Source organism: Siphateles boraxobius, unplaced genomic scaffold (genome assembly GCF_051911475.1).
Source record: "Siphateles boraxobius isolate OS27281-9 unplaced genomic scaffold, OSU_SipBor_1 33, whole genome shotgun sequence".
In the NCBI taxonomy this organism is placed as follows: domain Eukaryota; kingdom Metazoa; phylum Chordata; class Actinopteri; order Cypriniformes; family Leuciscidae; genus Siphateles; species Siphateles boraxobius.
The window spans coordinates 7,974,302-7,997,046 of NW_027508953.1; the positions used below are offsets into that span (position 1 = coordinate 7,974,302).

A 22,745-nucleotide genomic window follows, 5' to 3' on the forward strand; every position below is an offset into this window, starting at 1 on the left:
TCATTCATTGACACAAACTAATTAACCCAAACTCTTAATCTAAACCTACTCTTAATCTAATTATAACCTTATCCTTAAAACCAAGTCTTAACCCTCAAACAGGCCTTTAAATGGGTCTCAGAAAGTGAGGACCAGCCAAACTGTCCACACTTTACTCTTTTTGTCCTCACTCCGGGGACTAAAACTCACAAAGATAGTTGTATATGTACACATACACGTTTATCCATATACAAAAAATGTATACACTAACCTCTGGTTTCACAGACAAGGCTTAAGCCTAGTCCCAGACTAAAATGCATGTTTGAACCGTTTTAACGGAAAGCAACTTGCTCAGGAATATCTTAAAATATGTCAGTGCCATTGTTGCATCTCAAGATGCACACCAGAAATGTTTTTTTTTTTTTTTACTAAGACATGTTTATAAAAGTCACTTAAATGCCCTAATTGAATTTATTAATCAGCCCTAATTAATCTAAGCCCTGTCTGTGAAACCAGGCCATACCGCACAAAAGTTTCTATTTTCATACACATTTTAAAATGTAATTTATTCCTGTGATGCAAAGCTGAATTTTCAGCATTACTTCAGTCTTAGTGTCATATGCGCCTTCAGATTGCATTCCTATATGCAGATTTAAGAAACGATTCTTGTGTTTAAAAGTTTATTTGTGGATAACATAAATGGATTCTTTTGATTAGAATGATCAAAATACTTTATTTGAAATAGATTTAAAAACAAAATGTGTCTTACTGACGCAAAAATTTGACCAGTACTGTATTTTAATGATACACACACACACAGTTTGACTATTTAAAACTATTCAATCCACGTAGTGGGGTCTTAAGTATGTCATGTTAAATATTTATCAGAATGTTTTTTACATTTTTCAAAATCCTAGCTATATGTTTATCATAACTGAAAATTAAGATGTCAAACTAGATTTTTTTCCCCTGACAAACTGAGGTCCATCTCTAAATAAATATCAGTGACTGTTTGTGAGCATTCAATCTTTTTTTTCTAGAAACCACACTACAGATAATTTAATTAAAAGGCAATAATCAGAAGAGACTCCAGAATCCAGAGGCACACAGTGGTTTGGTGACAGTAAAAATCATGGTCTTTATTTAAAAAAAGAATTTAGGTATCATTACACAAGATACAGACAGTAACAAAGTGATTACACATCATTGTGGGCTCTTTCCAGTTAGAATTGTGTTCACCCTTTTTTAATCTTTATACTATTAAGTGTTACTTTTCACTCCCATTTACTGTGTTCATAATACATATTTAGATCTGCACGGCTTTTGGACCTTTAGAATTTGGCAGTGCCACTGCTTTGAACCCACGGTAAAAAAACAAAAAAATCCTCAACCTTTCTACCCTGGGTAGAATATGGCTCTTTAAAGCAAAAGCAAAAAAAAAACAAAAAAAAAAAAAAACAGGCCACCAGAGTGAATGAGGGAACCGTGAGTTGGCCTCCTTTGCTCAAAAGATGCCCACCATAAGCCCATAACAGTGCAGCATTTCACATAGCGGGTTGCCATACTTTTGTGTTAATATGCAGGGGGATTAAACCCAAACAACAAATACATATTACTCAAAAAACCTCCAAAATAGAAGCAAAGGCTTTTATTAAAATAAAAAAACAACCCCCCCTCCCCCCTCCCAAAAACCAAAACAATGGCCCTCACGGCATGGTTGTGCATACTGTTACAGACCACACAGTGTGGTTTTGGTCCCAAAACCTGTGACGCCGACAGACAGGCAGCAGAAACTTGTACAGGATGAGAAGAGTGAAGTGGTAAGAGGAGAGCAGTGGATCAGGCACCAACAAGACCAGCAAAAACATCCTGCGTCACAGGATCAACAGGACAAAATGACTGTAGACTGATCTAAAGCCAAGCAAGAGACTGCCAAGATGGCTTTTATGGCACAAAAATGTTAAGTAAATCACCCTCCAGTAAAATTAAGAAAAAATTTAGGGTTTTGGCTGGTGTGAAAAAACTTGCCACAATCGTAAAGTTCTGATCATGGACCAAACCCAAAAAAAAAAAAATGCTTCCCTGGGCTAGCATACAACATTTGACACTTTAAGAATACCATAGTAGTTTGTTCCTGAAATCACTTGGGATTTTCTGAAGAGATAAGCAGTGAAGCCTATTAAGTGCTCCAGAAAGATTAAAGTACTTTTGAACCATTGAGAGGCACAGCATTTTTGCTGGTTGCCTTGGTGAGCCCATCTTCCAGTAGAACGAGAAAACAGGGGATCAGAAAAACAGCAGAATCAGATGTGCAGAGAAAAGGAAAAAAAATGAGATGAGGCTTTTTTTTGGCTCCAGGTCTTCCTTAGAAACTATTGAGCTCGCTCAAGGTCTGGTCCAAAGTGGCATGGATCTTGACATTCTCCTCCTTAGCATTTCTCAGTTTCTCTGCAATGAAAAAAAAAAAATTCCCAGAAGGAAAGCAAGTTAAACGAGCTGTAAAATCAAATTGTAATACAACATTGAACATATGTTAAATAGGGGTCTGATTTTGGATGGTATGGTTCTTGACGTTATATTATAGGTTCTTCAGAGATTGAGATTGTGTAGTAATTAGGGCTGGCCACTAATAGTTAATTAAACGTTAGTCAAATATGGCTTATCTTTTGAAACATGCAAGTAGCAACTTTCAATGGCTGCTCGATTTAATGTTAACCTAGATAAATATACGCATTTCCAAGTGTTTGTGTGGAGTGCGGAAGCTAAAGTATAACACGCTTCATTACATGGAGGCGCAGGCGCGATCCCTTGCATTTTTCCCTGACAACAGCGGAAACTACTTAAAATACACCGTCATTTTTGGTCATACAGAATACATTCCAAACGGTCTACTTTTATGCGTTTAATCCTAACCCTAGCATAAAAACACTGTGCCTTTGTAAAATAAAGTCAACAAACAGCACGCGCTTTTTCTGCCGTTTCGATCTCCGTGAACTGGAGCGCGTCACAAAAATGAACCGAAACTCAGCATATAGGCTACTTGCCGCACAGACATGGGAAATAAATCTATGGAAAGCTTGAAATGTATAATATATATGAAAATAAATACTCTCCGCTTATGTAATCTGTATGAAAGGTCCATTTCTCTCTATTTCTATTCTCTCTATACTGAGGAGATGGTGAGGCAGCATCGTCAACTTCATGTGTCTAGCCGACACTGTCACAGAAAACACTAGTTCGTTAATAAATTAAAATGTCTCCATGCTATTTTTTCCCACACATTTATAATAATTACTTTTGCTGGTTCTTTGCAGCAAGCTTTATGCGAGCCCTCGAGCTATATTATATTTATAGCTAAAATATATATAATATTAAAGGCTCATTATTGTTTAGTAGTCCCCTCAGTATACATTTAAGTAATTCAATTAAAACAAACATGCGATTAGTCGACCAATGGCTTAAATAAGTGACTACTAGTCGACTAAAAAAAAATCTTTAGTCGGGGGCAGCCCTAGTAGTACTTAGATTCTGATACAGAAGTCAGTTGTAATGAAACTGAAGTAGCGACAGATCTTTCCTTCCAAATTGCAAAGTGCACCCCAGTGAAGCATATTATAGAAGAAAAAAAGTAAGGTTGGGACTGGGTTCAATTCATCGATTGTCATTTGGATGGTGGCAGATCTGAATGAAAGCTTGCAGTCGATTGTAAGAAAGGGGCGGGGTTTAAGTGGACTAAATGATTGGAGAAGTCCACCATCCAGAAGACTGAGTTAGGACATTTTGACTAAGAATTACAAGGTCAATATATATATATATATATATATATATATATATATATATATATATATATATATATATATAATATGCACAGATTAATTGTTCACTATAAGATCAATAACATTAATTTAGTGACTTGTGTATAGGGTGAACTTATTTCATGCCGAGTTTAAGCAACCACTACTAATCCTCAAACAGTACTATATTTTGATACCATTTCAGGTTTAAAGGTGCAGTATGTAATATTGACAGCAAGCAGTGGAAATGGCACTGCAGTCCAAATTCTTAATATTGGAAAGAGACTCAATGCTCACTGGTTGTCAGATTGAGAACATGCAACAGGAGGGAGCGCGATTAACAATGGAAAGAGACGAGCCTTACACTGCAAGTTGATCCGCTAATGTATATATTTGCAATGTTTTTATTGCCGAGGCTTTTTGGGTCGGGTAGAATCTGTGATCTCTGACACAGTTCTATTGCTGGCTTCTAAGGCTGCAATACGCTGCTTTTTCCGCCAACTGGCAACTCCGTGTTTAAATACTATTGGGCAAATTGGCAGGGGGCGGGACCAGATGGACCAAAATAAAAAACTTATAAGAAACACATTTCAAATGAATTTTTTTTTGGAGAAATTAGTCTTTGAAATTAGCATGTTTCCTAAATCTCTGCAAACATATGTAAAACATAAAAAACATATTTTTACATTTCTGTACAGTGAAAAATTACATACGGCACCTTTAATAAAACCTAATTATGAAACAGCTCAAATTTATGGTGGCAGACACTGTTGATAACACTTAAAATTGCACAACACTGGCATGTCAATGCTTTGCTTTTACCATAGCACTGAAACCAATTTTCAGAGAACTTGAAGCTGAATGAAAGTCTTTTCATTTTGCTCAATTGCATGAGGCCATTCATTAGAACTTCAGAAATACAAGTATGAATGTTTTTCAGAAGTAACATTCAACAAGGCCTTTTTAGCAGTAGCTAAAAGAAGCAAATAGTTAACATTTCCCTTAAACATTTATTCATCCTTCTATAACAAAATCGTGTTACTTTTGCTTAAATGGTTTAAATAACTTTTTAAAAGTGCTCACAGATGTTCAACCATCTTGGCAACCAGCTTCCATTTTGAAATGGGAAGTTTCCTTTTTGGAAAAGCGAAACTGATTTGAATGGGTAGCAAGAATTAATGTTTCTAGCCAAAAGAAGAGCCAGTTTGTAATGTATTAAACTTCATGCAAGGAAACCGTATTTAAAAAGTGAAAATAACCATAAATGGTTTAAGATTGTGCATGTAAACTCTTTCCTCCAGTTAGCGTAGATATGGCGGGCAAATTGTACATAAACTTTATGGTAAAAAAAACCCCATAAATTTTAATTTAATTTTTCTTAATTTAAGACCTCCAAGTCTATAGCCTTGCACCAGAGATAATGTTAACTCGTAGCTAAAACTCATAACTAATCAATCAGTGAAAGGAAATTTATCCAAGTTTTTATCTTTCAAAAAATAAGATATTCATGCACAAATCTAAAATAGGCAAATTTTTGGTTGCCTAACACCAGTACATTGCAATAAGAGACAAGCAGACATTGAAAAGAGCGCAGAGCTTTATAGAAATACAGCAAAAGAAAGCAAAACCAGGGACAAAAGAACAAAACATCTCTGAATACAGTCAGCTGTAGATAAGAGGAAGATGTTGGGGCAGATAATGAATATCTAAAGAACAGAAAATCAGAGAAAGCAGAAACAGAACAGGGCTTAAATGGAGAAACGGAGACTACAGAAACAGGTACATGGAAAAATACATGAAAAGGGAAGTGTACACAAAAGATCAGAAAAGAAATATCCAAGAAATATTGAGTCAGACAAGAGGAAGAATTTCTTGAAGTCACAGTCAGCCACTGAACAGTCCAGAAACTCTTTATCTGTAAACAGACACCAATGGTAAACACCTCGTGAGAATATTTCTACATTTCAGAATGAGGAAAGTCGCAAATTTAACAAGCAAGCAGTTAAGAACAAATGTTAAAACCTACATCGATAAAAGCCACAGCTCAAAAACAAACTAGCTCAAAATATCAATTTCAGGATAAAATCCTTATGTAAATTAGAGCCTTAAAGGGGACATATCATGGAAAATATGGTTATTCGGGTTAGTCTACAACATGACGTCATTCCACAATCCAAAAAACCCATTTAGCCTATAGAAAGTAAGCTATAAAACGAGTTACGAAGTCCAACTATTAGTACATTAACATATGATCACTCACATTTGCATAGCAGCACTATTCAGTATCCAGAAACATTGTAGAGTCAGACTTAACTATTAAGGATGTTCAAAACAGAGACTATTTACATAAAAACTCTTAAAGCCACAGCAAATCTGGCCTGTTTAAAGGAGGCTAAAAAAAGTAAGACTAAAAAGAGCAGAATTTCCCTCTTATCTGAAGGTAAATATGAAATCATTTCATAGTTAGCAAATTAGTTACTTGACAAATGTGTATGGGTTAGAATGCCATTCACACAAACTCGTATAAAGCAACAGTTCAAAAGAATCTGTGAAATAACAGCTCCAGTCAACGATTAACTCCTTACGGCTGAGCTTTATACTGTATGGTAAAAGTATACGATCAGAGGTTATGAAGCTCAAGGTTAGGTAACCAGCTCGGTCACGAGACTCAAATCTACCATTGCAGCAAAACTCAATTGTCCTACAAAAAGCAAACCAGAAGTAGCAGTCTCACACACATGCAAGGGCCAATATTTACATAGAGGTCATGTCGTTGAGAGCATGATCCAGCTCCTCACTAATGGCCTTATACTTGAGTTTCTGAGCGTAAAGCTCATCTGTTCACACACAAAAAGAGAAAGACAGAGCAGAGAGGACGGAAAAGTTCGGAAGAAGGAGAGAGTATGAAGGAAAGATAAAGGAAATAGGAAAAAACAGCAAATAATGATTATGAATGTAACGGAGGAAAAAAACGGACAGTGAGATTATGCTAAGAAAAGAGTATGAACAGCATAAAAAAAACAAGATCATATTATAGCTGATGGAAGGAATGGGTGGTAAAGAGAACGATGGAATCATACCTTCCAAATCATCAATGGTCTTCTCCAGTTTGGCCACAGACCTTTCAGCAAACTCAGCACGAGTCTCAGCCTAGTAGAGAACAGGGGAATTATATTTAACTGAAACCATTAAAAAAACTATTTTCATTACTTGAAATATTCCATTTCCATTTAGTTTAAGATATTTCCATTTAGTTTAAGATATTTCCATTTAGTTTAAAGAACTATAATAATGTAAGCTAAAACTTAAACTATACAGATTTTTTTTTAAATCTACTAGAAATTACAAAAACTAATTTATTGAAACTTTATAAAAATATTATAATGGTAAATAACTCTGGCAGGGAAAGACATTTATGCATGATCAAACTACTAGGTAACATACAAAAATCATGATTATCTATAGAATAAAGTTATTATTGTAATTGGTGTGACATGCTATTGGTGCAACATTTGTGGCAGGTAATTTAGAAAAGTAATTTTAAGTAATTTTAAGAAAAGTAATTTTTGCTTTGTTTACTGTCATGTTCAAATTTCCCACAAACAATGAACTACATTTAATTAAAAAGATATGCTTACAGATCCAAATCAGAAAGCAAAATAATGTGCAACTAAAATCCTTGCAATTGCATTTACATTTAAAAGATGCTTTTATTAAAAGCGTACTATAGAATTATTAGAAAGCCCTTTCTCCAGAAGGTTTCAACTTCTGGATAGTCTTTAGAAGACCCAAGGAACAAAACATTTATGAGGCCAAATTTGGTAAACATTTAAATATACATTTAACCTCAAGATTACATCAAAATGCCAGCCCTAAAAGAACCCAAATCTTCCATGAGAAGTTCTCACCTCCTTCAGCTTATCAGTGAGGATCTTGATTTCTTCCTCATACTTATCTTCCTTCTGGGAATACTGTAGGGAAAAAGAAGAAATACGAGTTGGGGTGGGGTCTTGTGAGAACCTTACAACTCAGCATGCACAAACACCCTATGAGTTAAGTATTTTGGGTTTGGCACACTTTAAACAGAGACAACCAATTTTATGACACTTTAACACTGACACGTTCCTACAACAGCTCTTAAAAGACGTAAGGCAGCGCAGCTGTCTATGCTGTGACCCCCCCCCTTTTCCTCGAAGTTTCTATGCAGGCTGGCTGAGCCCTGGCCTGCTGCTGTTGTGCAAGGCTTGTGACACGATGGCTGATTTTGCCGCTGTGTTCTGCAAATGTTTTAAACAGATCAGGACATGTGCGCAGGAATGCAGCTGCAACATCAACAAAACACCAGGTATGGTAGAAAAGGAAAAACCAACATACTTCAGAATTCAAAGAGAGATTGACAAAGATCAATATACATAAACATTACATATAAATTATATAATCTATAATATAAAATGGCAGATATTATATATATATATTTTATTTTTTACATACCATTTTTGTACAGATCACTACAAGTGAATCTAGGGATTATAACATACAATATAAAAGTGCTAAATATTTACTTCGAAATCTGCCATTAAAAACAAAATTAGAAAAAAAACAAGACCACCTCATAACTGATCTAGCAATAACAACTATATATATATATCTTCCTGCACTGTATTTGAGAAAGTTAAACCACCATCATTACTTACGCAAACCATAATGTGCAGCAAACAATAGATTTCATTAGGGAAATAAAAGGGTTCCAATAATAGCATTCCACCTAATTTTATATAGTACTTTATTACACAGCTCTGTGGAATACTTGATTCTGATTGGTCAATCGCACCATCCAGCGGTATGTTATTCCCCGATAACACAGTCTCATCCAGGTTACTGAAGTCAGCAGCGCTATACACTTGCTAGGAGCAGTTTTTCTTCAAAGAAGTTTTTCTTTTGGTGAGCTAATAAAATATTATAACTCAATTAAATAACTACATAAAATATTGATTCGACTATGTCATCCAGTATCGCGGCGTCACTCTCGTTTCTTACAAATGCAGCTGCTGCTATTTTGCGACTATTGTCCGTTTTGTACACTGATGGATTATAAGATAAACAGGTACGATTTTAAAACAGTATCATCTCAAATCAATATCTCTTATCCCCATAATTATGTAGCGAAATGCTGTGTAATAAGTGGTATGACTGTACCGTATCCCTTAAATGTCCATCTAGTCTGAACTTGCCACGCTAGCAACTGCTCTCTCCGCAGAAGTTTAAATAGCTAATAAAATATATCAACTCAGATCAATATTTTGCATCTAATTATTTATGTGGCAAGAAGCTGTGTAATAAGCAGAGAACGTACATCCAGCCGAATGTTATCCCAGAATAAACTCCATTCAGGCTAATGCCTGATCACCCTATCAGGGTTAATTCTGAGATAACAGGCTAGATGTACATTATCCCTTATGTAACACACAGCATGCAGTCAAATCACATGCAAACAAACGGGCGCTTCTGTCATAAGTCGATCTCATGCAACAGGATTTATCAGCGTCACTTCTGCTTAATTAGTCTAGAGGCATCTGAGACCGGTTGCGCTTGATTCTATAAGGCACCAAAATGGTGACACTTCATTTCATTACGCAACAGACCTTCAGGCATGCTAAATAGCATCTCATCAGGTTAAGATGGATATGGAAAATTAGAGGGGATCTTTAAATCGTCCCTGTGGTCATTTACAGCTTTATCTTGATGTAATGGTCTACCACTGTAATCTGGAGCGACATATGTGGCCTTTTGCTATGGGTGATGTACAGCCGTAGATCAGGCAAAAAGGCCACTTGGAAATGAGGAAGCTCATATTATGCACACGAGCGGATAGATCACTGGTTTGGAAATTAGAAAGCTTAAATTGAATTGCCTGGAAGGCAATTCGCAAGGCACATTTGTGGGGATTGAATCAAAGTTCCCTTGAGAGTTAAAAAAAGGGATGAACACTGCAACCACTAAGAGATCGTGCAGAATAAAACACACACACACCCTACCTTCTCAGCCTGGGCCTCCAAACTCTTAAGATTGTTGGTGACATTTTTCAGCTCCTCCTCCAGCTCAGCGCATTTGCTATATACAGAGCAGCCGTTTTGATTTTGGAGGAAGAAGAAAAGAAAGGGGCAAAGGGAAGACATGAAGACAAGCCAACAGAAGTGGCAGAGTGATGACGTTAAACACATGAACAGTAAGAGAGGCCTTAAATAATTTTTTTCGATGGACAGTTCACTCAAAAATAAAAATTGTCATTTACACTGCCTCATGTCATTTTAATTATGTATGACTTTCTTCTGAAAACAAACAAATATTATAATTTGCAGTCCTGCTTGCACATGACCATATAATGAAGGTGATTGAGGAGCTCCAAAAATGACCAATAATACATTTTCTTTTTTTAAAATCAAATAAATGCATATTTGGAGAATGAGACTTTTCAAAAACTTTTTTTTTTTTTTTTTTTATCTGACTCACCCCAAACATTTCAACAGAAATGTATATGCTGTAAATATATTTGTGTGGGGATGACAAATTAAAAGGGATAGTTCCCTCAAAATGAAAATTCTGTCATCATTTACTCACCCTCAAGTTGTTCTTAACCTAAACTCATACAGGTTTGGACCAACTTGAGGGTGAGTAAATGACAGAATTTTCATCTGTCCCTTTAACGACTAAGCAAATAACGATTTAAATGCTGTTCCTCATTCATATGGCTTCAGAAGCTTCAAAGAATATAGCACACATTTGTATTAACCGCTTTTATGGTAATTTTTGGAGCTTGAAGGCCCACAATCGCTTTCACTGTCATTGTATGAAAAACAGGAAAAAATGTTTTCAGATCAGAAGAAACAAAATCATAAAAGTCTCAAACAACATGAGTACATGACAACAATTTTCATTTATGCATGCTCCTTCCCCTTAAATGTAGTGTAGTTTGTGTTGTCATCTGTGCCAAAAGTGCTTGGTTTTTATAACATACTGCCAATCGCACATAATGAAGATCTAGTAAACCCTCAGATTATACTGAACACTACTGTGTGGTTTGTGTGAGCAGATTTTAAGTGTCAAGGAAGCAAAACTAGTGTCATTCTAAAACTGAAAGTTGCCATGAGCTGTTCTAAGCAGTTTGTTGTGGAACGTGAACACGTACGCTTCGGATTTAGATAGATGAGACAAAAATGCAAGCGACTGAAGCGTGTTACGTGAGCATGCAGATCATGCCACTTGAGTAAAAACGAATCATGCGTTTACAAAAGAATGATACCTGGAAGTGGATGGTTAGATGAGCAGAAGGAAGGTGGAAAGATGAAGGGATAGGGTGGAAAGATGAACTAGGTAAAACAGATTAAAAACGACCAGTGCTGGAAGGAGGAGTCTTTTTTTGTTGTTGCTTTTTTTCGTTGGTGATTATCTTGCTAGTTCACTTGCACACTTTCACTCAAGCATACAAGTTCCGGATCCAGGTAGAGGGCAACATTCTCCAATTGTCTGTACACCCACGTCTCCAACAAACGGACACATAGCGTCCGACACGTAAACAGACTTTAGCAACCAGGATATATACCTTCTCATCTGAGGCGTGCAGAGTCTTCAGTGTCTGGTCAAGAGCTCTCAGCTCCTCCTCCATCTGCTTGACACGGCTGTTAGTTTGAGTGGGGAGGGGAAGGTATGTCAGGTCAAAGGTCACACATGCCCAAACACAAATGAGAAGGGCGGGGACATATGAATTTAAGGTGAATTCAAGCCAATGAAATCACTCATACACACACACTCACATTCTCTCTCACACAAACAAAGGAGGATTATGGTTATGGTAGAGCATTCCTATTGTCATGCAAAATTAGGCATTTTCTCACACTGAGTGAACAATGAATTTGAGTTTTAATGGGACTAAATGGACACTAAAGAATATGAGCTAAAGCTGACAGTATATGTGGTCAATACTGTAAATGTGTTCAAGTATTATAAGCATGTATATTTTGATTTTAAAACCAAGATCAACCTCTCAGCAAGCTCTGCTCTCTCCTCTGTACGCTCCAACTCTCCCTCAACGATCACCAGCTTACGTGCCACCTGTAACACACGAATACTTCCTGGTTATGGAATTTATTTTATTTTACAAGAACAATTGGTACATGTAAAACATCTATGCACTATTAATTCCAACATCTCAATAAATAAAGCTAAAACTTAAAGTAGTAGTTCCCACCCTAAAAGTAGACGAAGGTTTATTCATGGAAATAAAGCTGGAATTAATTAAAATAATTTTAGATGAAAATGTAATAAACAAAATGTTACCGTGGCAATATAATTAAGAAAAGCGTAAGTACTATAATTACTAGCAAAAAATTCAAAATATTAATAAATACTATAATAGTATACAAATAATCTTAAAATAACACCATTATATTACCTCCTCGTATTTGCGGTCAGCCTCCTCAGCAATGTGCTTGGCCTCCTTAAGCTGGATCTCCTGGAGCTCCATCTTCTCCTCATCCTTCAGAGCCCTGTTCTCAATCACCTTCATCCCTCTATTCCACAGAGAGAGCAAATTAAAAGGAAAGTAGGGCAAGTTAGGGTGGGATGAATGTAGAAATAACATAACTCTGAAAGCATATGCATGTTAAAGCACATACCTCTCGCTCTCATCTGCGGCCTTCTCAGCTTCCTCCAGCTTCTGCAGGGCTGTGGCCAGTCTCTCCTGAGCACGATCCAACTCTTCCTCAACCAGTTGGATGCGCCTGTTCAGAGAGGCCACCTCTGCCTCAGCCTACAAGACAAACATGACAAAAACAACTTGAGATTAGAGCAGATACACTATTCCACTGAACTTCAGGGGCCACACATGGAGCGTGAAGTGACGTGAGATAAGAAACAGGAGGGTGGGAAACACTTGGATAACCTAGAAGGATCAAGCCGACAAACATGGAGACCAAATTGGAAAATGGAACCAATGAGACAATGGAAAACCCTCATGTGGTAGAATCATTTGGGAGCTTCTGCTTGAGCAGAGTGGAACCACTATGTTTGCAAAGGGCAATAATAATAATGTGCAGAGTGAGTGTACACAATGACTAAAATTGTTTTAGCAAGGCGGCACTATTAATATTGATCTGACTAAGGTTTTACAAATCCTTCTTCCAGACAACATTTCATCGTGGAACTTATGATACTGTTTCAGCTACGGACATGAATGATGCCTCAAATCATGTAGCTTACAGATGATGAGAGGAGTGCTATAATTTTTCAGACTAATTGGCTTTCAGATGTTCACCCAATGCATGAAAACATGGCCGAAAATCCCACAGACAAAAAGGAAATGGACATTTCTGGATCAAAATACTGTAGAGACTTAGCAATTATTCACAAGATCGTAGCAACTTCCTAGCCACGCCACAAATATCATGGGAATGGGCTCTAGACAGTGTACTGAGGCCCTTTGGGGACCCAGCCATATCTAGACAATATGTAGCTAAACATTCAAACAGTCAAGATATCAGAATGCTTTTAAGATAAAAGCAAGAATTACAAGGTTATCAGCTCCATTCTCGCAGCAATATCTGAAATAACTACTAGTATGGTGTCAATTCCTGAGGTAATTTTTTAACCATCATTCATGCCTTTCATTCATGAAGTGTAACTTAATGAGGGGCACTGCAGCAACATTTATTTAAAAATATTAAAGATTAACAGTTTAATCAGTATACAGTAACATCAAAGTTGACAGAGAAGCTTTACTCATTGGGCCCGAAACGCAAAAGCAGGTTAACTTCCGCGCGGCCGCGCCTCGTCAGCTGAGAAACAGCGCTCGTGCACGGCTTCCGGATATGACGACACCGCTAACAAATACTGGAGTTTCGCTCCTAATAAGGACTGAGGAATCTAAAGTCTGTGGGGTGAGTTCATCTCACGCAATGCCAAAAGAGACGAAAGGCATGGTTGAGCGATAAGCGACTTCAAGCTAAAAAAATTATATCCAAGACGAGTGTCTAATTTAATTAAAACTCAGAAGTTGCCAAAGGTTCGAATAGGCTGCTTAAATGACCAAGTGACATGCGTGAGCAACTCAAAGTGCCGAGATGAGCACCTGATGACCCAGATGTTAATGTGCTCAAATGATAACGCACCAATGACGTTGAAAAGCCGTATTTGAACAAAGATTTACACGAATGGATAGCCTACTTCTGTTTAAAAAAAATAAACCAGTAGCCTATGAGTGATTCAGCTAAACTATTGTGTTACTTCCTTAGGCCTCACCCGCAAAAAAAAACAACAATTTGAGACTAAGAGGATGAGCTAAAACCCATCTGAGGTTAACGTTAGCACATCTAACGTTAAGCACACACAAACTGCGATGTCATCACGATTTTTGTATTTATTTGAGCCAATATATCTGGCTCTAAGTTTTGCATTGATCTTATGAACTATATAAACCTATAAGCACAAATGAAAATCATCAATGAAGATGAGTCAAGGCGCGCATTAGCTTGTAGGGTTTGCAATAACCACCTAACAACAGGCCCATATTTTCATGGAATTAATGGTTTAGAATTAACATTTTGTTGTCACAGGCCATTCTAAGAGCATACTCGATGTTTATTAGATATCGAAATAAGTTAAGGAGATTCAAACACATAATTCTTCGTAGCTATAGGGCGTTGAATGTAAAAGCGCACGAGCTCGGTACAAATGCATGTGATACAACATAACGATTGTACGGATAAATGCGACACTATAACGTGATAAAAAAGCATCGTTATTGATACAATGATACACTTACCTGCTCCCTGGCACGCTTCTCTTCTTCGACCTGTCTCTGCAAAATCTCGGCTCTTTCTTCTGCCTCATCTGCCTGCTGTTGTAAAACTTTGATTTTTCTCTTAACTGCATCGATGCTGTTGGATCCGGCCATTTTAATGTATTACTTTAGGTGTAGTGTGGTCGAATAAATCAAATTCCAACCGAGCAGCGTAGTAGTGGACCGAGCCGCTGAGAAGAGGAGGAAGAAAAAAAAGTCCAAGGCACCAACGCCCCGCCAACAAGTCAAACGCAGACTGAGCAGTGGAAGTAACGCGAGGATCAGATGGTTCACGCGCTTGTCTTTTTAATCACCACGCTGCTTTTTTAAATCTTGTTAAATACAAAAAATAGTGTTTGTAAAAAAAAAAATATAACAGCAACGAGATATTTTCTCCAGCCAGAAGACGTTTAATGTTGAATTTAGCTTGAGCAAGCGTTTTGATGTTCAAGCAGTCGGTCGGTTTCTCATTCGAATTAATGAATGAGTTTTAATGTCATGAAGTCTTTCTTTCCCTCCCCTTGCTTTCTCTTCACCCAATTTGTTCAGTTGCCTAAACTCTTCCTTTTTTCGGCCCACTTCCGGATTACCCCACCCTGTCCCCAACGGTTTAAGGCGTAACTGATCCTGAATCAGCTGCGGCGCAGAGTCAAGTCCCAGCGGAACGGGTTCACGGTTGATCTCCGGTCAGCAGTTTTTTGCACGACCTGTGTAATTCTTACGGAAGAGCCACCCCTTGTTTTACACGTGTCCTGCCAGGTATATGACGTCGTTGGTCAAATAAATCATTGGCATTCCAGCCAGGCCACTCCTTAATCCAGGAATGTGCTTAGATCAATGGGAAACTTTTAGGCTATTGTGATCAATAGAATGTTAGAAATTTTGAGAGGCAAAAGAGAGGAATTGAGTTGGGGCGAGTCTTGGACATATCTTTAGACGCTGTGTGATTTTAGTGGGTCCCCTTTTTTTATGGGGCCATGTAAAACATTCCCGATCATCATCTTATATCAAAATAATTAAACGTAAATGTTACATTTAATTAGTATATATTATATCAAAATTAATGTCAACACAAACAGTTAATTACTCTAAAAAAAGTTGCTGCCTTACATTTTTAAGTACAATCTTTAATTAATTTCAACTTAAATTAAATTAAACGGACTTTAAAAATGAGTTGAATCTTATAGGCCTACATTTTTTTGAAAATTGCTTAAGTTATTTTAGTGAGTTAAAGCAATGTAAAAACATGTTGTCATAACTTATTAATCATAATTTTTTACAGTGTAATTCTGAAAGTATTTATTCATTATTAAATGTAGGTGCTTTTTGACAATTAAAATGATTTATTTTGGTCTTATCACTTCAGAACCAGGCTTTTTTTGCAGTAAGTGCCGGTGCTCTTGCATGAACAAACTCTGATTCAGTTTCTTAGTGGATCCTGAATAATGACAAAACTATATATATATATATATATATATATATATATATATATATAGGCTATATATATATATAGGCTATATATATATATATATATATATATAGTTGTGTTGAGTTAAGTCGTTAAGCTAGTAAGAATGATTTTTTTTACATAACATTGTTCACGGAATACCTAGTAAAATTAATATATTTAATTAATCTCTAATTGTATTTTTCCGTTAAATTATACATTGTGATTTGGATTTAAGACTTTCAAGAGATTCCATTATAGAATTTACCCACAGGATTGCATGAGGTAATAGAAAAGAATCCAGTGAATAAACTGAATCCACAGGCCTGGGCAAACCCGAACAAGTAATGCTGTCTGTTCTCTTTCTGCGGTGTAGAGTGTGCAATCTTTCTGACATCCGTAACTATGTCCTAACACTGTTAAAAGTATGCCTGTGGGTATGTTTTTTATACGCTGATTTTGTAATTCTTACCACAAAGACGTTTTATATTGGTGGACCTTAAATGGTCTAACCTCAAAACAATGTTTAAGGTAAAGAAATGTGACTGATCCTGAATAATTCTGCTGTAGACAAGCACTGTATGTTGTATCATCATTTCCTGTCTCACCCTTCCTGCCTCCCTTCACCAGTGTGGAGCATGTTCCAAACTCCATACATAACAGGCACTTTTATCAGTTGCCACCATCTCACCAGACGATGGCGCCAGATGATCTAGATAGACTTCATTGTCACAACATCATTTGTGGCGGAGCCCTACTCATAGAATCAAACATTTTTCACAGCTGTAAACACACACATGCACGCACGCACGCACGCACGCACACACGCACACACACACACACACACACACGTCAGCTTCATTATTAGTCTTCAGTCTCGCATGATACTTTAGAAATCATTCTAATATGCTGATTTGCTGCTCAAGAAACATTTATAATTATTATCAATTTTGAAAACAGTTGTGCTGCTTTAATGGCCCATATTATGCTATTTTAAAGGCTAAAATAGCATAATTTTGTTTTGGAGGTCTCCAATGGGTTCACATGCATCCAAGGTAAAAAAACAAAAAAAACATCTAATTTTCTCATAATATATATCACCTAATTTGTCGAAGAGTCTGAAAAGGTTTGTTTTAAGATTCGGTCTCTAAACCCCTCCTTTCCGAGAGCTTACTCTGCTCTGATTGGTCAGATGGCCCAGCCTGTTGTGATTAGTCCATAGCTTACTACGTACCAGAAACTAAATGTTCATTAGCTCGTCTGAATTTCAGCTTTTTTAAGGCTTCCTCAGTGTTTAATATACAGTGATACGAACAGTAACGATGGCGGCGGTTTTTCCGTATCAATTCCGGCGCAACACTTTCTTTTGAAGTGCATCAAAGTGGATTCACAGTGCAGACATATCGACCACACAAACCAAACTCTTCCAGGCCTCATCTACAACTAGCGTTTGAGAGTGGGATGTTGTTCGCAGGCAGCCAATGAAGACCTTAGGCTGGCGATATGAAAATTTGTTACATTGTTAACAGTGTAAGTGAGACTGGAATTGCTGACGTTTTGTTCCGCGGCAGTTCAGAATCGATTCTTTCTTTTAGGAGAAAATAACTTTATTTGCTGTGCACTTTGCAGACCTTTTACATTCACAAACAGCTATATTAAACTCTGCATGAAAGTTAATATTCGAAAAACATAATAAATATTTTAGTGGAAAATGTGATAATTTTTTTAGGATTCTTTGATGAGTTAAAATTTAAAAGTGACCGGGCTGAGCATTTTTACTCTTTATTATTACATTTTTATAAATATAGGTTATATTTATGTGTCTGTTTGTCTGGTCTGATGGTAAATTGCAGCTTGTGCTTCTAATGGCCTGTTGGCATTATAGGTTATAGGTGACAAGATGCATGGCTTGACATTCTAACCTCCAAGACACTCACATAAACACATGCTAACTTACATCAACGTGGTAAGACCCACTCACCCACCTGCAGCAGAAGACCTCAGAAACTGACAACCTTCTATTTCAGTTCTACATTTTTTCAGTTCTGCACTATTTCAATTCTCAGTTTTGTACAAAGGTTGCACCCATCCTCAACCTCTTCACCATATCTGCTCCGAACACTATTAGTCAGCTTGCTCAGAGCTCTATTTCAAGGATCCACCCCCATATTCAAACAGGATCACTGTCTGGTCGGCCTGTCTATCAAGCTCGCACTGCATGATGATGAGTGACTAATTAAACTCTAGTCTTGCAGTAAACTCCAGCCGGGTTTACTGCTAAACTCTTTCCCCCCCCCCCCCCACTGTGTGGGGTAGCAAGGTAAGTGATAGCTTAATGGTAAAGTTTTGACTCAAGGTTGAGATGAAAATAGATTTCAAAGCGACAGCTGTAATGGAGGCAACCCACACTCAGTCTCCGTTTGGAGCTACTGTTCTCAATCTGCTTGTGTGATAAGGGGATGCCAGATTCAAAACAATAAATCCTGTATATTACAGTGTTTACCCTATGGGGCTGACATCAAATGTAAAGGTCTTTTTCTGCTCTCCTTCTGTCTCTAAAGTCAGAGATGGTCTCATAGCCTTCCAAACTGGTGTTCAGATTATTTAGAATAGTCAGAAAACTGTTTTCTAGCTGAAAAGTGGCCAAATCATCTTTAAAGTCCCCCTGTAGTCAATCATATTATCTCTTAAAACTCATCTTTGATCACCAAAATTACATATTTAAACGTTTTTTCCTTGAAAAAAAATTCTTCATTACCTTAAAATAGCTTGAATGTAAATCTACAACCCTACCTTATTTAGTATATGCGGTTTCATGAATATGCAAATTGGCCCCGCCCCCACCCGCTCACACCAGCTCAGAGATCCACTCATTGACGTGATTGGTTTCAAGGTAGTTTTTGATGCCAGAAACACCAGCGATTTCAATCCGCATTTTTGAGACATATTCATTTTTAAAGCATAATAAAAACATCATATAAACAGCATTAAAAGCTGGACTTTCACCACAGTGGGACTTTAAGACCAGCTAACAGACCAGCTTGACTATTCTTTAGGCTGATTTAAGTTTTTTTTTTCCCCCATGTGCTATGTTCTTATTCTTTCATTCCAGATAAAAAAGAACAGTCTCTCTTACACACAAAAGACACACACACACAACCTTCAAAGCCTAAGGTATTCAGTCAGGGGGAACATCTTATGAAGGCCAAACTTTATGACAACAGGTGTGTCTGCTATATCCGGAGCCCAGAACAAAAGGACATGCGACCGGCAATAATAGACATACTTGCTGTAACAGGGTTGACCGTGACGGCACAGCCTTAGTTTAGCTGTCAAAGAGTGAGTCAGGTTACACAATGGCGATTAACAATAATTTGCCTTTTTCTCATCTGAATGTTCTCATTTATTTCTTGAGGTGTATATGAGATGTACATATGAAAGCATTAGCAAATAGTTGTCCATTTTAAAGTCCTTTAAAGTCCCCAAAACGGGAATAATGTAAGACTAATAGCTCTACTGAAAGTCGGTTCATGCCTGGAATGTTCTTATGTTCATTGTGTTCTTCTCACAAACACTGATTTCAGCCCTGCTGCTAAATCAGCAGTCTCAAGGTAGTAATTTTCTCGCTGAGGCCTTCAGGCATGAGTATACGAATAGTATCACCCACACTTTTTGTCACCTCGTGCGAGTTATGGAGTTATGGAACCAAGAACGATTCAGAATTAACTGGTTCTATAAAAAAAAAAAAATCCAATACCAGAGCTGAATGACATAACGGTTCTTAAAAGTGCATTTGCCTGTCGAAATACCAAATAAAAAATATTCTGACAGAGATTCCAAAGCTAATATTTAGTGGCGCAACAACATCGCTACTGAAAAAATAAACGATGGCACCTGTATTGTTTCCAATTGCCAAATGAATGACTCTCATTAGCAGGTTCTTGTTGATGAATCAACAACATGCAGTGTGACCAGTTGGGGCTTGTCTGATTCTTGAACGATTCTTTTTAGTAAATCAACAACATGCAGTGTGACCTCTGTAGTCCGATTGTGATCAAATGATTTTTTGTTAAGCAGGTTCTTGTTAGTGAATTAACAATATACAACGAGACCAGTGTAGTCTGATTCTGAACGAATGACTCTCAAAAGCCGGTTCTTTTAAGTGAGTCATCAACATGCAACTTAACCAGTGTTCCAATTATGAACAGCTGAGGCCCTGTCCCAAATGTCACACTTCACACTGCACTTGAGGTCTTGCGGACTTACAATAGCCGCCACGTGTGCGTGGGGTGTCCCATTCATCATTTTAGCTTTCATAAGGGTGCTCACGAATGCCTACTGTGCGGCCTTGATGCACACTTCTTCAGAGCCCACACTGAAGCAAGCTCCACAGCAGACTTCTACCCGACAGTCAAAGTGGTGTTACGTCATGAAAGTGTGGACTCAAGAGGAAGAGGGTTTAGGGTGCCATTTGGGATAGGGCCGACTCTCAAGAGCTGGTTCTTTTTTGGACTTCAATTAGTGTAATTACTGACTGGTTGTTCATATGACATTGTGTAGTTAAAGAAACACGTTATGTGTTAGGTCAATATAAATGCTAGTGAATTAATGGATTTAAGAGCAGAAGTTTGAGTCTGGATGGTTGACATCACAGCCAAAAAGGGGGGTAGTGATAGTGTCTGCTGTGGAGGAGTGAATGGAGAGAATGAGAGGAATGGAGGGGCGGACCAACAAGAATCCCGGGATGAAGTTTTAAGAGTGGCATTTGTGTGCTTTGTGTTCGTCAGTCACTCACATCTGCAGCCTTCTTCTCAGATATCTCCAGTTTCTCCTGGGCATCCTTCAGGGCCTCTGAGTATTTATCCAACTCATCTTCAGTTCCCTTCAGTTTCTTTTGCATCTGAATCAGCTCATCCTCATGCTGGGAGAAAGACACAAAGGAATATGAGAGTGTAAGACATGGAAAGGGAGGGAGGGAGGAATGAAATAACATCACATGAAATCAACCATTATAATACATCTTCGCACAACCACTCGTACCTCAATCACTTCAAGCTGGTCAAGTCTTTTTCTGACCTTCTCCTGGTGATAAGCTAAAATACACAGCTTACCAAAGCCATTCCTTGTCCTAATGTCAATACAATTACCCTCACTGGCAACCCAAACCTTTCACACATCCTCAGCCCTATCTACAACTTCCTTCTCCATGCTAAGACTCTGTTTATCCGCCCTGCATTCTTCCAGTGGCAGATCACAGCCTTGCGACTGCTGTTTAGTGCTGGGATCAGGATCTCAGACTTCACAAATCACAAATTCACAAATGGACGCTCTTTTTCCGAGAGGAATATTCAGACAGTTGTTAGCACTGGCCAGGTGCATTATATTCTTAACACATTTAAATATTGTAAAATGACCCGGATTGTGGATTTTGCTAATCTTTGTCTCATGCTCAGATGAATTGCCTTCAGTTTTGTTCAGAATTAAAAAGTTTAATAATCGGAGAAGTGGGCCTTCTTTTAACAGGTCATAAGCGCCATTAACCCCTTTAAATTCAAATTAGAGATTAAACATGGGTTTAATTCAATTCTTAAAGGAACAGTTTACCAAAAAAATTTAATTCTGTCATCATTTACATCATCCTCAAGTTGTTCCAAACCTGTATGAGTTTCTTTCTTCTGTTAAACACAAAAGAAGATATTTTCAAGAATGTTGGTCATCAAACAGTTGATGGTAATTATTGACTGGTATAGCATTTTTTTTCCATACTATGGAAGTCAATTTAACTTTTTAGAGACCAACATCCTTCAAAATATCTTCTTAAATGTTCAACTGAAGAAATAAACTCATACAGGTTTGGAACAACTTGAAGGTGAGTAAATGATGGCAACATTTTTATTTTTGGACAAACTATCCCTTAAAATTAATAAATTTTCAGCCTCCCTAATAAAAAAAAAAACTCAGATCAGTTTTTGCAATCACAACCTTTGACCTTTCCACCTCACCTGTTTGCGTTGCTAATTTTATTCATATTATTTTATTATTATCATTTATTAAATTCTTATACATCACATATTGTAATGCAATAGCCTAACTAAATGTAATTTATACACTATGAGTCCAAAGGACACACTTTATAATTATGATTACACATTTTAGAATCAGAAACATCCTTTAAACTAGTAACACAAATGGAAATGATGAAAAATGCTAAACAAATCAGAATTACATTTGTATGTAAATAATAAAAAAATTAAATAAAAAAAAATCTCTCTAATCATTCAAACTCAATTAAAAGCTCTTAAACTCAAACCATTTAGTCCTAGTTATCACAACTTTGACCTTTCCTCTTCCCCCTTACCTGTTTGCTTCTGTCCTCTGCTCCTTTCCTGTCGGTCTCCGCCTGCTCGGCCTGGTCCAGGGCGTTCTCCTTATCCAGCTTGAGCATCAGCATCTTCTTCTTGACGGCCTCCATCTTGGTGTCGCTGAGTAGGGCTCACGGTACGAGAAAAAGAAAGTTGCGGTGCAGTAGATGAGGGCTACTGGTTTAGGAACAGGAGCCGGTCAAGTGAGGAACGTGGAGAGAGGAAGAGAGAAAGAGAGAGAGAGAGGGAGTAAAGTGGGGAAAGACCAAACTCAGCCAGGGATGGTGGGAGGGCATTTATATCTGGGGGCATCATGCCCCGCCCCTTTT

General features: G+C 37.5%; 1 protein-coding gene across 8 annotated transcripts; it reads right to left on the minus strand.

Annotated features, from left to right (window-relative positions):
- Positions 1 to 1,092: 1,092 nt before the first annotated feature.
- Positions 1,093 to 22,689, minus strand: tpm3 (tropomyosin 3). Of its 8 annotated transcripts, none has more exons than XM_077195348.1 (10): positions 22,413 to 22,689; positions 20,850 to 20,975; positions 12,446 to 12,579; positions 12,223 to 12,340; positions 11,812 to 11,882; positions 9,809 to 9,884; positions 7,682 to 7,744; positions 6,854 to 6,923; positions 6,532 to 6,610; positions 5,349 to 5,688 (listed from the first exon to the last, which is right to left on the minus strand). In XM_077195348.1, exons 1-10 carry the CDS (start codon positions 22,524 to 22,526, stop codon positions 5,685 to 5,687), a joined length of 855 nt encoding a protein of 284 aa, XP_077051463.1. In that variant the 5' UTR covers positions 22,527 to 22,689; the 3' UTR covers positions 5,349 to 5,684. The 8 variants fall into 8 exon arrangements, with proteins under 8 accessions (XP_077051464.1, XP_077051461.1, XP_077051466.1 ...); XM_077195347.1 differs by lacking the exon at positions 9,809 to 9,884 and adding an exon at positions 11,374 to 11,449; XM_077195349.1 differs by lacking the exons at positions 5,349 to 5,688; positions 6,532 to 6,610 and adding an exon at positions 1,093 to 2,427.
- Between the last annotated feature and the right edge of the window lie 56 nt (positions 22,690 to 22,745).

Bases quoted from the DNA above. Each gene is read 5' to 3' on its own strand.
- tpm3 (XM_077195349.1), bottom strand. From the start codon at position 22,526: ATGGAGGCCGTCAAGAAGAAGATGCTGATGCTCAAGCTGGATAAGGAG. The intron at 9,885-11,811 runs GTTGATCTTGGT...CTCTGTATATAG, and splicing joins AGAGCAGAGCTTGCTGAGAG to CAAATGCGCTGAGCTGGAGG. The intron at 7,745-9,808 runs GTAGGGTGTGTG...TTTTCCCTACAG, and splicing joins TGGAGGCCCAGGCTGAGAAG to TATTCCCAGAAGGAAGATAA.